Below are 16,665 nucleotides of genomic sequence, written 5' to 3'. Positions count from 1 at the left end.
TCAAACTGACCAATGAGCGCTCGGATACCAGGGGAGCGGCTGCAGGAGCCAATGGGATGCTCTCGATAGAGAACTCGCGCTTCGACGTAAAAATTTTGACGTTTCATGTCGTTTGATGACGCGAAAGGCTCGCAGCGCCTCACTTTAGTCCGCAAAGGAACTCGCGAGTTTCATCCCCTTGCCCCAACACTGCTTCCTTTTTCTCTGCGAAGGGCTCGGCGAACCCCTGCTCGTACAACATTTAGCACTCCGGCTACACTGTGGATGCGACCATGCTGTACTGGAGTGCAGCGAGCGATCCACATCTGGTAATTGATCTCGACTACCAGAATAAGGAACTGTTTCCTATCGCCATGCGGGACGGGAGGCTGGAAGAGCAATTGAATGGCACTCCAGCGAATCCTGGGGACGCCGAATGGTACCTCAACTGTGTGCCACGACGTATTGGGCACAAGGCAGTGAGGAAACGCATGCTCTGCAGTCTTATTACAAGAAGATACGAATGCGAAAAAATAGGCGATGTCAAGTTGCCGGTGGTGAGTAAATCAAAGAGTGATATTAAACGGTAGGAGCAACTTATTTATTTACACGCGGTTTAATCGTATTGCCAACTGTAGGATGGGACAAGCGAAAGCTACCGTTTAATATCACTCTTACGACAAGCGCAGAACGTACACTGCGCCCACACAACTGGTGCAACGTTCCACGAAAAACGCTTCTCACGTTTGCTGCCTTACGTGAGACATGTCTTACAAACTCTGGGGTGAGGTCGTAGAAACGCCTTTCATGGCGTGTGCTGGGTTTCGGTCCAGCAGGTGCCTCCCTTGCTTATAGTCAGAATGCCCATCATGGATGTAGCTGTCTGTAAAGCCTTTAAAGGACACAATCGTAAGAAATTTAAAGAGTCCATCAGAGAGCACACTTTATTTATTTATTCCATTTACAGTAATTAACACAGGGTGTGTGAAAAAAGCAACGCATGGTGGCTTTGAAGGGCCCCATCCCAGGGTGTCTCAGTTAAATCTCCGGGCTAAATAATTCACGAACGGGTGCACCAATCGAAAAACTTTCTTTTTACAAGTGTGATTGGCATTCTTCCCAGCACCATTGTCATTAATAAAATATTTTCAAATCTGTAACAAACAGTATTATGGAAAGTAATAGTTCTGAGGCTGGGATGTACAAATGGACAAGCACAAGCCTCAGGGTGCCTGGGAACATGAACAGATGAAATTCGTACTTCGACGAATTGAAACAGTACTTCGACGACCGCCAATTTCAAAAAACAATATTGGTTGAGCATAAAGAAGGTTGAGCATACTCCGACCTTAGTGCACAGAATGGTGGTCACATTAGTATAAAATTTTAAAGTCGTTCTATTTGTTAACAATCTCTCCTTTCTTTAAAAACTGTGTCCAACGCATGCGGATATAGGATGAAACGCTTTGCAAGCATGTGCATAGAGGCGGCGTTTCTTTAAGTTGCTTCTTCGCCCATGTGGCTGCGGATGGCGTAAGGGGGATACGTGCGCCACTGAGCACTGTTTTAATCGAACGCTGCAGTTGGTTTTGTGTGAATTCAAGTATTGTTCCCTTTGGTTCTGTCTTTCTGATTTCAGGTGAGTGTTGTGAAATTAGTGCTTTCCTACTTTGATTCTGATTTTGATTAATAGTTATGGTGTGTTATAACTTATAAATTATAACACCCCATATAATTATATCGATCGGTATGATTCTGTCACCCTCACATTTCGATTGAAAATTTGTAGTGGGTGTAAGAAATGTCCAAGATAGAAATAATTATTGCTGTCTTTCGTTACAGATCCTGAGACATTAACATAGTACAAAATTAGCGTGTGTAAGACACGTTTATGATACGCCAGGAAGAATAATTATGGTTCGCTTTGATTTTGTTCTTCTGATATCAGTTGATATAATCATATTGATAGCAAAAAGAAACGTTTATGATATGCTATGATTTTGCTCGCTATGATTGTATGTAATTAATGCTCGCTATCACTTGTAGCAACATGTTGCTATACCTATCTGTGTGAATTGGGAAAAGATACTTGCATGTGTGAATTCAGTTCCATTACTATAATAAAAAATATCGAACGTACAACTGTGTATGTCTATTTTTTGTATGATGGTGCGCGTGGGAGGGGGTACGGAGGGAGAATCGGCCCGTATACGTGGGCGTCGCGGGAGTGATCTATATTGTGCAAGCGGCCACTGCTGAGGACCCGTTGCCGTGGGCGAAATCGCAATAAATCTATTACTGCGCTAACGCATACTACTCTTGCTGTCACATCACTGCCATCTATTCCGGGTCGCTCAGGGAACCGACGAAAAGGACCACATCTCCTGCCATAATCAAAAACATGAAAGGATGGTCCACCTTAAAGACCTTCGGTTCATCTCCGGCAATCGGCAAGCTGTCGGTCATCACCATGGACGTAGCCGCTGCTGCTTCAGTGCCTTCTTCGTTGACATCAACAAATGCCTTGTGCACGACGTCAGAGAACCTGACTCCACTCCGCTCCGTGATCCCTGTCAGGTCTGCCGAGCATTCGAACAGGTCTTTGACACCCAAGTCCATAAGTACCTTCTTGAGCTCCATTGTCTGCTCCACTTTGAACTTGGGTAAATACAAGTCCACATCTTCTTTCATTTTCATCACGCGTAGCGTGAACGATAGATTTTGGGGCGTTACGCGTTCTTGGAGGAATTTCAAGCCATCGATGTTGTCCGGCAGCAGAACGATCATGAAAGCCGCGTTTCCGCTGTACGGTAGTTGCAAAGCATTGGCCTTCAGTTCCTTGTTATATGCCATCTTGAAGCATCCATTCCGGAACATCATTTTCACCACCTTTGTAGTGGAAGACGTTGTGTGAAAATCCATTGATGTGGTATCGCATTCTTCGAAGCTTTTTCGCCAGGCACCTTTGAAGTACACGGCGTTCACGAGGATAAGCACGGTAGAGCAACTCACTGCACCTGGAAGCAGGAGGTCTTTAATCTTGCCGTTGGTGACCTGTTCAACCCAGGCATTGATCTCACGACGAACAGCGTCGTCACCAAAGTCCACAGACTCTATAGAAGTGGAGTAACAGTCCTTGAGGAAAGCGCAAAAATCATCCAACGGCTTTAAGCTCTCAAGAGCGTAGATGCGAGTGGCAATCTTTAGTGTGATATCGCGCGCATATCTCTGCAAGGATTTCAGAAGCTGCGAGAAAGCCTTGTGAGTGTCTTCTTGTATGTGCAGTGTAGCGGCGATCTGCTTGGCTGTGTCGCCTCGTGTTCCCGGTAGAATCATAGACAGTGCAGCTACGATACTGAAGGGTGAAAAAAAAACGTTGCGGCTTGGTTGCCGTTTGTAGATCTCCACAGCGACGTTCAGCATTGGTTGGGTGAGGTCCCCTTTCATCTCCATGCTGTGCAATCCGGGTGTCCAAGATGTCCTGCGAAAACAGTTTTACTATGTTTCCTTTCCAACAGCGAAACAATGTTTAACACGCTCATTGCATATGGATCTATAAACTATGTCCAAAGATATGACAAGACGGACGTCAGTCGTTTTATTCTCCTCATCGCGATGAAAAGTTTCATCGACCCTCTGGCAGCGCATTAAGGGATTTATGCCTTATTATGCCTTAAAATTACTAAATTTAAATTAATATACTAAATGAATAGTTGCAACATTGGGTCTGCATATCTTATACCTACGCTTCAGGAGTCGATTTTTGCAATTTGCAGGCTGTGCTTCTGAGTCAATTGTGTTGCAAGAATTCAGAGTTTTCCGTCGTTTAATCCTTGCAAGTGCATTAAGATATGAAATTCGAGGAAAATGCGGCGGCTCTGCAACGGTGTACAAAAAGATAAGAAGCTGCCTTGCAAAAACTCTCACTGTTGTGTACGTCGACGAATTTACCGATGCCTTTTCACTTTGGGGCGAACGCCAAGCAGACATAGGACGGCGAATTCATTCACGACCTTCATGGCCTTCAGCGACCTTAACCATAACATCATGGAGAATGATGTGAAGTTCAATGACGGGATGTGAGGTCACTTGATATGGAAGTTGAATGAAGGGCTGTGATCTGGATGTGATGTGAAGTTGAATGAAAGGCTACGCATTCCCAAGAATTAGGGACAGAACCTAAAGCGTGCTTCACCTACGGCACCCGTGTGTTGGGAGAAGCCTATCCCTACACAGCCGGTAGGCGCCGTGCATTTTGAACGCTTTTTCCTCAATAACTTACTTCCATAAATTGCAATGTTCTCTGGGGTTTCTGAATATGTTGTAAAATAAATATATTTACGCACTATAAACCGTCTACGAATAATTTCCTTCGTTAAACGGACGTAGACGTGAAATGCAAGTGCTCTATGGGAAAATGGGTGAAAACACACGAGCGCAGGGAACCGACAGTTATCTACCTAGAAGAAGATACTTCGGTAGAATGATGCAACTATGCATCCAGTATTTATATCCCGGTGAGCATTTTAATAAGCGGAAGCATTTACGAGTTAAGAGGCATGAAAGTTAATGACCTTGCATAATGACCTTGCGTAAAAACCCCGAGACTAGGGAACACGAAGGGACAGACACAAGACGAAGTCTCAAAAATGAGACTTCGTGTTGTGTCTATCCTTTCGTGTTCCCTAGTCTTCATCAGCTCGCTTGCTTCCTAGCCATTTTCTCATTTTTTAATGACCTTGCAAAGGCAAGTAAGAATTTGGGAATACGCGCCAGCTCAAGGAACCAACAGTTTTCTATCTAGAAACGAATACTTTGGTATAAAGATGCAATATACCTCTAGTATTTATATCCCGGAGAGCATTTTAATAAGTGGAAGTTAAGAGGAATGAAAATTGCTGGCCATGCGCACGACAAGTAAAAATTTGGGCAAACGCGCCAGCGCAAGACACGGACAGTTTTCTATCTACAAACGAATACATTGGTAAAATGATGCAACTATACCCCTAGTATTTATATCCCGGAGAGCATTTTGATAAGTGGAAGTTAAGAGGCATGAAAATTGCTGGCCGTGCGCACAAGTAAAAATTTAGGCAAACGCGCCAGCGCAAGGCACAGACAGTTTTCTATCTACAAACGAATATATTGGTAGAGTGATGCAACTATACCCCTAGTATTTATATCCCGGAGAGCATTTTGATAAGTGGAAGTTAAGAGGCATGAAAATTGCTGGCCTTGCGCACGACAAGTAAAAATTTGGGCAAACGCGCCAGCGCAAGACACCGACAGTTTTCTATCTACAAACGAATACATTGGTAGAATGATGCAACTATACCCCTAGTATTTATATCCCGGAGAGCATTTTGATAAGTGGAAGTTAAGAGGCATCAAAATTGCTGGCCGTGCGCACGACAAGTAAAAATTTAGGCAAACGCGCCAGCGCAAGGCACAGACAGTTTTCTATCTACAAACGAATACATTGGTAGAATGATGCAACTATACCCCTAGTATTTATATCCCGGAGAGCATTTTGATAAGTGGAAGTTAAGAGGCATGAAAATTGCTGGCCTTGCGCACGACAAGTAAAAATTTGGGCAAACGCGCCAGCGCAAGACACGGACAGTTTTCTATCTACAAACGAATACATTGGTAAAATGATGCAACTATACCCCTAGTATTTATATCCCGGAGAGCATTTTGATAAGTGGAAGTTAAGAGGCATCAAAATTGCTGGCCGTGCGCACGACAAGTAAAAATTTAGGCAAACGCGCCAGCGCAAGGCACAGACAGTTTTCTATCTACAAACGAATACATTGGTAGAATGATGCAACTATACCCCTAGTATTTATATCCCGGAGAGCATTTTGATAAGTGGAAGTTAAGAGGCATGAAAATTGCTGGCCTTGCGCACGACAAGTAAAAATTTGGGCAAACGCGCCAGCGCAAGACACCGACAGTTTTCTATCTACAAACGAATACATTGGTAGAATGATGCAACTATACCCCTAGTATTTATATCCCGGAGGGCATTTTGATAAGCGGAAGTTAAGAGGCATGAAAATTGTTGGCCTTGCGCACGACAAGTAAAAATTTGGGCAAACGCGCCAGCGCAAGACACGGACAGTTTTCTATCTACAAACGAATACATTGGTAAAATGATGCAACTACACCCCTAGTATTTATATCCCGGAGAGCATTTTGATAAGTGGAAGTCAAGAAGCATGAAAATTGCTGGCCTTGCGCACGACAAGTAAAAATTTGGGCAAACGCTCCAGCGCAAGACACCGACAGTTTTCTATCTACAAACGAATACATTGGTAGAATGATGCAAATATACCCCTAGTATTTATATAACGGAGAGCATTTTGATAAGTGAAAGTTAAGAGGCATGAAAATTGCTGGCCTTGCGCACGACAAGTAAAAATTTGGGCAAACGCGCCAGCACAAGACACCGACAGTTTTCTATCTACAAACGAATACATTGGTAGAATGATGCAACTATACCCCTAGTATTTATATCCCGGAGAGCATTTTAAGTGGATAAGTGGAAGTTAAGAAGCATCAAAATTGCTGGCCTTGCGCACGACAAGTAAAAATTTGGGCAAACGCTCCAGCGCAAGACACCGACAGTTTTCTATCTACAAACGAATACATTGGTAGAATGATGCAACTATACCCCTAGTATTTATATCCCGGAGAGCATTTTGATAAGTGGAAGTCAAGAAGCATGAAAATTGCTGGCCTTGCGCACGACAAGTAAAAATTTGGGCAAACGCTCCAGCGCAAGACACCGACAGTTTTCTATCTACAAACGATACTTTGGTAGAATGATGCAACTATACCCCTAGTATTTATATCCCGGAGAGCATTTTGATAAGTGGAAGTTAAGAGGCATGAAAATTGCTGGCCTTGCGCACGACAAGTAAAAATTTCGGAAAACGCGCCAGCGCAAGACACCGACAGTTTTCTATCTACAAACGAATACATTGGTAGAATGATGCAACTATACCCCTAGTATTTATATCCCGGAGAGCATTTTGATAAGTGGAAGTTAAGAGGCATGAAAATTGCTGGCCTTGCGCACGACAAGTAAAAATTTGGGCAAACGCGCCAGCGCAAGACACGGACAGTTTTCTATCTACAAACGAATACATTGGTAGAATGATGCAACTATGCCCCTAGTATTTATATAACGGAGAGCATTTTGAAAAGTGGAAGTTAAGAGGCATGAAAATTGCTGGCCTTGCGCACGACAAGTAAAAATTTGGGCAAACGCGCCAGCACAAGACACCGACAGTTTTCTATCTACAAACGAATACATTGGTAGAATGATGCAAATATGCCCCTAGTATTTATATAACGGAGAGCATTTTGATAAGTGGAAGTTAAGAGGCATGAAAATTGCTGGCCTTGCGCACGACAAGTAAAAATTTGGGCAAACGCGCCAGCACAAGACACCGACAGTTTTCTATCTACAAACGAATACATTGGTAGAATGATGCAACTATACCCCTAGTATTTATATCCCGGAGAGCATTTTGATAAGTGGAAGTTAAGAAGCATCAAAATTGCTGGCCTTGCGCACGACAAGTAAAAATTTGGGCAAACGCTCCAGCGCAAGACACCGACAGTTTTCTATCTACAAACGAATACATTGGTAGAATGATGCAACTGTACCCCTAGTATTTATATCCCGGAGAGCATTTTGATAAGTGGAAGTCAAGAAGCATGAAAATTGCTGGCCTTGCGCACGACAAGTAAAAATTTGGGCAAACGCTCCAGCGCAAGACACCGACAGTTTTCTATCTACAAACGATACTTTGGTAGAATGATGCAACTATACCCCTAGTATTTATATCCCGGAGAGCATTTTGATAAGTGGAAGTTAAGAGGCATGAAAATTGCTGGCCTTGCGCACGACAAGTAAAAATTTCGGAAAACGCGCCAGCGCAAGACACCGACAGTTTTCTATCTACAAACGAATACATTGGTAGAATGATGCAACTATACCCCTAGTATTTATATCCCGGAGAGCATTTTGATAAGTGGAAGTTAAGAGGCATGAAAATTGCTGGCCTTGCGCACGACAAGTAAAAATTTGGGCAAACGCGCCAGCGCAAGACACGGACAGTTTTCTATCTACAAACGAATACATTGGTAGAATGATGCAACTATGCCCCTAGTATTTATATAACGGAGAGCATTTTGAAAAGTGGAAGTTAAGAGGCATGAAAATTGCTGGCCTTGCGCACGACAAGTAAAAATTTGGGCAAACGCGCCAGCACAAGACACCGACAGTTTTCTATCTACAAACGAATACATTGGTAGAATGATGCAAATATGCCCCTAGTATTTATATAACGGAGAGCATTTTGATAAGTGGAAGTTAAGAGGCATGAAAATTGCTGGCCTTGCGCACGACAAGTAAAAATTTGGGCAAACGCGCCAGCACAAGACACCGACAGTTTTCTATCTACAAACGAATACATTGGTAGAATGATGCAACTATACCCCTAGTATTTATATCCCGGAGAGCATTTTGATAAGTGGAAGTTAAGAAGCATCAAAATTGCTGGCCTTGCGCACGACAAGTAAAAATTTGGGCAAACGCTCCAGCGCAAGACACCGACAGTTTTCTATCTACAAACGATACTTTGGTAGAATGATGCAACTATACCCCTAGTATTTATATCCCGGAGAGCATTTTGATAAGTGGAAGTTAAGAGGCATGAAAATTGCTGGCCTTGCGCACGACAAGTAAAAATTTCGGAAAACGCGCCAGCGCAAGACACCGACAGTTTTCTATCTACAAACGAATACATTGGTAGAATGATGCAACTATACCCCTAGTATTTATATCCCGGAGAGCATTTTGATAAGTGGAAGTTAAGAGGCATCAAAATTGCTGGCCGTGCGCACGACAAGTAAAAATTTAGGCAAACGCGCCAGCGCAAGGCACAGACAGTTTTCTATCTACAAACGAATACATTGGTAGAATGATGCAACTATACCCCTAGTATTTATATCCCGGAGAGCATTTTGATAAGTGGAAGTTAAGAGGCATGAAAATTGCTGGCCTTGCGCACGACAAGTAAAAATTTGGGCAAACGCGCCAGCGCAAGACACCGACAGTTTTCTATCTACAAACGAATACATTGGTAGAATGATGCAACTATACCCCTAGTATTTATATCCCGGAGGGCATTTTGATAAGCGGAAGTTAAGAGGCATGAAAATTGTTGGCCTTGCGCACGACAAGTAAAAATTTGGGCAAACGCGCCAGCGCAAGACACGGACAGTTTTCTATCTACAAACGAATACATTGGTAAAATGATGCAACTACACCCCTAGTATTTATATCCCGGAGAGCATTTTGATAAGTGGAAGTCAAGAAGCATGAAAATTGCTGGCCTTGCGCACGACAAGTAAAAATTTGGGCAAACGCTCCAGCGCAAGACACCGACAGTTTTCTATCTACAAACGAATACATTGGTAGAATGATGCAAATATACCCCTAGTATTTATATAACGGAGAGCATTTTGATAAGTGAAAGTTAAGAGGCATGAAAATTGCTGGCCTTGCGCACGACAAGTAAAAATTTGGGCAAACGCGCCAGCACAAGACACCGACAGTTTTCTATCTACAAACGAATACATTGGTAGAATGATGCAACTATACCCCTAGTATTTATATCCCGGAGAGCATTTTAAGTGGATAAGTGGAAGTTAAGAAGCATCAAAATTGCTGGCCTTGCGCACGACAAGTAAAAATTTGGGCAAACGCTCCAGCGCAAGACACCGACAGTTTTCTATCTACAAACGAATACATTGGTAGAATGATGCAACTATACCCCTAGTATTTATATCCCGGAGAGCATTTTGATAAGTGGAAGTCAAGAAGCATGAAAATTGCTGGCCTTGCGCACGACAAGTAAAAATTTGGGCAAACGCTCCAGCGCAAGACACCGACAGTTTTCTATCTACAAACGATACTTTGGTAGAATGATGCAACTATACCCCTAGTATTTATATCCCGGAGAGCATTTTGATAAGTGGAAGTTAAGAGGCATGAAAATTGCTGGCCTTGCGCACGACAAGTAAAAATTTCGGAAAACGCGCCAGCGCAAGACACCGACAGTTTTCTATCTACAAACGAATACATTGGTAGAATGATGCAACTATACCCCTAGTATTTATATCCCGGAGAGCATTTTGATAAGTGGAAGTTAAGAGGCATGAAAATTGCTGGCCTTGCGCACGACAAGTAAAAATTTGGGCAAACGCGCCAGCGCAAGACACGGACAGTTTTCTATCTACAAACGAATACATTGGTAGAATGATGCAACTATGCCCCTAGTATTTATATAACGGAGAGCATTTTGAAAAGTGGAAGTTAAGAGGCATGAAAATTGCTGGCCTTGCGCACGACAAGTAAAAATTTGGGCAAACGCGCCAGCACAAGACACCGACAGTTTTCTATCTACAAACGAATACATTGGTAGAATGATGCAAATATGCCCCTAGTATTTATATAACGGAGAGCATTTTGATAAGTGGAAGTTAAGAGGCATGAAAATTGCTGGCCTTGCGCACGACAAGTAAAAATTTGGGCAAACGCGCCAGCACAAGACACCGACAGTTTTCTATCTACAAACGAATACATTGGTAGAATGATGCAACTATACCCCTAGTATTTATATCCCGGAGAGCATTTTGATAAGTGGAAGTTAAGAAGCATCAAAATTGCTGGCCTTGCGCACGACAAGTAAAAATTTGGGCAAACGCTCCAGCGCAAGACACCGACAGTTTTCTATCTACAAACGAATACATTGGTAGAATGATGCAACTGTACCCCTAGTATTTATATCCCGGAGAGCATTTTGATAAGTGGAAGTCAAGAAGCATGAAAATTGCTGGCCTTGCGCACGACAAGTAAAAATTTGGGCAAACGCTCCAGCGCAAGACACCGACAGTTTTCTATCTACAAACGATACTTTGGTAGAATGATGCAACTATACCCCTAGTATTTATATCCCGGAGAGCATTTTGATAAGTGGAAGTTAAGAGGCATGAAAATTGCTGGCCTTGCGCACGACAAGTAAAAATTTCGGAAAACGCGCCAGCGCAAGACACCGACAGTTTTCTATCTACAAACGAATACATTGGTAGAATGATGCAACTATACCCCTAGTATTTATATCCCGGAGAGCATTTTGATAAGTGGAAGTTAAGAGGCATGAAAATTGCTGGCCTTGCGCACGACAAGTAAAAATTTGGGCAAACGCGCCAGCGCAAGACACGGACAGTTTTCTATCTACAAACGAATACATTGGTAGAATGATGCAACTATGCCCCTAGTATTTATATAACGGAGAGCATTTTGAAAAGTGGAAGTTAAGAGGCATGAAAATTGCTGGCCTTGCGCACGACAAGTAAAAATTTGGGCAAACGCGCCAGCACAAGACACCGACAGTTTTCTATCTACAAACGAATACATTGGTAGAATGATGCAAATATGCCCCTAGTATTTATATAACGGAGAGCATTTTGATAAGTGGAAGTTAAGAGGCATGAAAATTGCTGGCCTTGCGCACGACAAGTAAAAATTTGGGCAAACGCGCCAGCACAAGACACCGACAGTTTTCTATCTACAAACGAATACATTGGTAGAATGATGCAACTATACCCCTAGTATTTATATCCCGGAGAGCATTTTGATAAGTGGAAGTTAAGAAGCATCAAAATTGCTGGCCTTGCGCACGACAAGTAAAAATTTGGGCAAACGCTCCAGCGCAAGACACCGACAGTTTTCTATCTACAAACGATACTTTGGTAGAATGATGCAACTATACCCCTAGTATTTATATCCCGGAGAGCATTTTGATAAGTGGAAGTTAAGAGGCATGAAAATTGCTGGCCTTGCGCACGACAAGTAAAAATTTCGGAAAACGCGCCAGCGCAAGACACCGACAGTTTTCTATCTACAAACGAATACATTGGTAGAATGATGCAACTATACCCCTAGTATTTATATCCCGGAGAGCATTTTGATAAGTGGAAGTTAAGAGGCATGAAAATTGCTGGCCTTGCGCACGACAAGTAAAAATTTGGGCAAACGCGCCAGCGCAAGACACGGACAGTTTTCTATCTACAAACGAATACATTGGTAGAATGATGCAACTATGCCCCTAGTATTTATATAACGGAGAGCATTTTGAAAAGTGGAAGTTAAGAGGCATGAAAATTGCTGGCCTTGCGCACGACAAGTAAAAATTTGGGCAAACGCGCCAGCACAAGACACCGACAGTTTTCTATCTACAAACGAATACATTGGTAGAATGATGCAAATATGCCCCTAGTATTTATATAACGGAGAGCATTTTGATAAGTGGAAGTTAAGAGGCATGAAAATTGCTGGCCTTGCGCACGACAAGTAAAAATTTGGGCAAACGCGCCAGCACAAGACACCGACAGTTTTCTATCTACAAACGAATACATTGGTAGAATGATGCAACTATACCCCTAGTATTTATATCCCGGAGAGCATTTTGATAAGTGGAAGTTAAGAGGCATGAAAATTGCTGGCCTTGCGCACGACAAGTAAAAATTTAGGCAAACGCGCGAGCGCAAGGCACAGACAGTTTTCTATCTACAAACGAATACATTGGTAGAGTGACGCAACTGTACCCCTAGTATTTATATCCCGGAGAGCATTTTGATAAGTGGAAGTTAAGAGGCATGAAAATTGCTGGCCTTGCGCACGACAAGTAAAAATTTCAGAAAACGCGCCAGCGCAAGACACCGACAGTTTTCTATCTACAAACGAATACATTGGTAGAATGATGCAACTATACCCCTAGTATTTATATCCCGGAGAGCATTTTGATAAGCGGAAGTTAACAGGCATGAAAATTGCTGGCTTTGCGCACGACAAGTAAAAATTTGGGCAAACGCGCCAGCGCAAGACACAGACAGTTTTCTATCTACAAACGAATACATTGGTAGAGTGATGCAACTATACCCCTAGTATTTATATCCCGGAGAGCATTTTGATAAGCGGAAGTTAAGAGGCATGAAAATTGTTGGCCTTGCGCACGACAAGTAAAAAGTTGAGCATAGGCGCCAGCGCAAGGCACCGACAGTTTTCTATCTACAGACGAATACATTGGGCACTCTATCTACTTCCAGTGGGTTCCTGCCCACTGCGGCATCCGCGGCAATGAAGAGGCTGACGAGGCTGCAGCAGCTGCGTATCATTCCCGATCAAGCGTGCGGATTACCCTCCCCAAAGGCGACAGGCGAACCTTCCTAAATGATGTGGTGAGGCCTCTCGCACATGCGCAATGGTTTCGAGACGTTCCATCAAGAGTTCTGATGCGTGAAGTGGACCCTGACTTTGGCTTCACCATGCCTTCCCGTGTGCCTCGCCATTTTGCGTCGCTGATACACAGGCTTCGTCTTGGGGTTGCATTCACCCCCCATTTCAAGCATCTGATCGGCCGCTCTGACTCGATGCTCTGCTCTCGTTGTGCTGTTTTGGCGGACACCAAGCATGTGCTCCTCGACTGCCATCTATACACCTCCCAAAGAGCAGCTCTACAGTGTCGCCTGCAGTCGATCACGGCCGCACCACTCACATTGGCAACCATTCTCGGCCCTGGGTCTAACCAGACTGACCATCGTCAAGTTCTTGAGTATTTCAAGATTTTTCTGCGGGACACTGGTCTCCTGTCTACCCTATGATCTGCCTGCGTACCTGTGTGCTGTGTGTGTAGTATTTTTGTGTGCTGTGGTTTTGCCTACCGTTCTGATGTCATACTGACTCCAGTGACTATCCCTATTTAGCATCGTTCATCACCTCATCATCAGGACACATCACATCCTGCCCCATTGTGCCTTGGGGTAGTGGGCCGCACCTCAAGTGGCGAATTTCCCCATTCATTGTCATTAACTTATTTGTTGTTGTTGTTGGTAGAATGATGGTAGCGGCCGGTGGACAAAGACAAAGATGGCCACGCGCCTGGAGCACCTGCCTCAGTTCCACCGGCGCGGCCATGGAGATAGGCCACCGTCATCGCCTCTCCGTGGCATACCATCATTGCCGGTCGGGACTCATGTAGAGGAACAACACCTCCTCTACATTTGGTGACCCGAACAACGACCACCATGTTCGGCGTAATTCGGCTTCATACCATCCCAAATTTCACAACGACGGCTATTATGGCAGCAACGGGCAGCAATGACGGGCAGCAACATCCGCTCACCTGCTCAAGACAGCAGACGATGGCGCTAGGGCCCACCTATCGTGAGTCACCGAGCACGTCTCTCCGCCGGGGCTCGTAATCGGAGGCTACGCTCGCTTCTTCTGACCCGGCACTCTTCGGCTTCAACGCCCCGTACCGGTCGCGGTACGCCGTGGTCCCGCACTCTTCTTCAGGCCTCCACGTACTTCGCGATGGCACACCCCGGCATCACCAGCGACTGTTCAATGAGCAACACGCTCCACTACCGGTATCGGTACGTCGCTGTTCTTACGCCCTGACGCCGCACATGCGTCAGCTCGGCAACGCTTTCCGGAGGTCGCTCGCGGAAATGTCTCACGCTGCCCCCATCGCCCTGTTTCCACTTGACACGACGCAAGCTGATCACTGGCGCAGCAGCACGACGGCTCAGCGCACTAAATCGACCGTCCGCAACAACGTTCTACAACGAATGTCCACGATCGCTATCCTGCCGCGCCTGCTGCCGCGAACTCAAGCCGTACTTTCTCACTTCTCAAGCCTCACTTTCCCACGTCCATCAGTGCCGTCATCATGTTCAACCTTGCATGCTAACCACGGTCGCCCTCGCTGCCCTCCTCCAGTGAAGTCGCGGACATCATCTGCTTTATCACCGCTCCGCGTCTGAGGGGGGGAGTGATGTAGCGGCCGGTGGACAAAGACAAAGATGGCCACGCGCCTGGAGCACCTGCCTCAGTTCCACCGGCGCGGCCATGGAGATAGGCCACCGTCATCGCCTCTCCGTGGCATACCATCATTGCCGGTCGGGACTCATGTAGAGGAACAACACCTCCTCTACACAACTATACCCCTAGTATTTATATCCGGGAGAGCATTTTGATAAGCGGAAGTTAACAGGCATGGAAATTGCTGGCCTTGTGCACGACAAGTAAAAATTTCGGCAAACGCGCCAGCGCAAGACACAGACAGTTTTCTATCTACAAACGAATACATTGGTAGAGTGATGCAACTATACCCCGAGTATTTATATCCCGGTGAGCATTTTGATAAGCGGAAGTTAAGAGGCATGAAAATTGCTGGCCTTGCGCACGACAAGTAAAAATTTAGGCAAACGCGCGAGCGCAAGGCACAGACAGTTTTCTATCTACAAACGAATACATTGATAGAGTGACGCAACTATACCCCTAGTATTTACATCCCGGAGAGCATTTTGATAAGTGGAAGTTAAGAGGCATGAAAATTGCTGGCCTTGCGCACGACAAGTAAAAATTTGGGCAAACGCGCCAGCGCAAGACACGGACAGTTTTCTATCTACAAACGAATACATTGGTAGAATGATGCAACTATGCCCCTAGTATTTATATAACGGAGAGCATTTTGAAAAGTGGAAGTTAAGAGGCATGAAAATTGCTGGCCTTGCGCACGACAAGTAAAAATTTGGGCAAACGCGCCAGCACAAGACACCGACAGTTTTCTATCTACAAACGAATACATTGGTAGAATGATGCAAATATGCCCCTAGTATTTATATAACGGAGAGCATTTTGATAAGTGGAAGTTAAGAGGCATGAAAATTGCTGGCCTTGCGCACGACAAGTAAAAATTTGGGCAAACGCTCCAGCGCAAGACACCGACAGTTTTCTATCTACAAACGAATACATTGGTAGAATGATGCAACTATACCCCTAGTATTTATATCCCGGAGAGCATTTTGATAAGTGGAAGTCAAGAAGCATGAAAATTGCTGGCCTTGCGCACGACAAGTAAAAATTTGGGCAAACGCTCCAGCGCAAGACACCGACAGTTTTCTATCTACAAACGATACTTTGGTAGAATGATGCAACTATACCCCTAGTATTTATATCCCGGAGAGCATTTTGATAAGTGGAAGTTAAGAGGCATGAAAATTGCTGGCCTTGCGCACGACAAGTAAAAATTTCAGAAAACGCGCCAGCGCAAGACACCGACAGTTTTCTATCTACAAACGAATATATTGGTAGAATGATGCAACTATACCCCTAGTATTTATATCCCGGAGAGCATTTTGATAAGCGGAAGTTAACAGGCATGAAAATTGCTGGCTTTGCGCACGACAAGTAAAAATTTGGGCAAACGCGCCAGCGCAAGACACAGACAGTTTTCTATCTACAAACGAATACATTGGTAGAGTGATGCAACTATACCCCTAGTATTTATGTCCCGGAGAGCATTTTGATAAGCGGAAGTTAAGAGGCATGAAAATTGTTGGCCTTGCGCACGACAAGTAAAAAGTTGAGCATAGGCGCCAGCGCAAGGCACCGACAGTTTTCTATCTACAGACGAATACATTGGTAGAATGATGCAACTGTAGCGGCCGGTGGACAAAGACAAAGATGGCCACGCGCCTGGAGCACCTGCCTCAGTTCCACCGGCGCGGCCATGGAGATAGGCCACCGTCATCGCCTCT

General features: G+C 44.5%; 1 protein-coding gene across 5 annotated transcripts in view; it reads right to left on the bottom strand.

Moving 5' to 3' along the window:
* Positions 1–909: 909 nt before the first annotated feature.
* Positions 910–16,665, bottom strand: part of LOC135394237 (serpin B3-like) — a 55,568-nt gene continuing 39,812 nt past the window's right edge. For all 5 annotated transcript variants that reach the window (XM_064624876.1, XM_064624877.1, XM_064624875.1 and 2 more), the window contains one exon: positions 910–3,460. In XM_064624876.1, the coding sequence (XP_064480946.1) occupies positions 2,320–3,460 (1,141 nt within the window). In that variant the 3' untranslated portion in view covers positions 910–2,319. The remainder of the gene's footprint in view (positions 3,461–16,665) is intronic.

The sequence above is a fragment of the Ornithodoros turicata genome, chromosome 5, assembly GCF_037126465.1.
Source record: "Ornithodoros turicata isolate Travis chromosome 5, ASM3712646v1, whole genome shotgun sequence".
In the NCBI taxonomy this organism is placed as follows: domain Eukaryota; kingdom Metazoa; phylum Arthropoda; class Arachnida; order Ixodida; family Argasidae; genus Ornithodoros; species Ornithodoros turicata.
The sequence above is the reverse complement of the archived record's forward strand: the minus strand, read 5'-3'. Positions and strand labels throughout refer to the sequence as shown.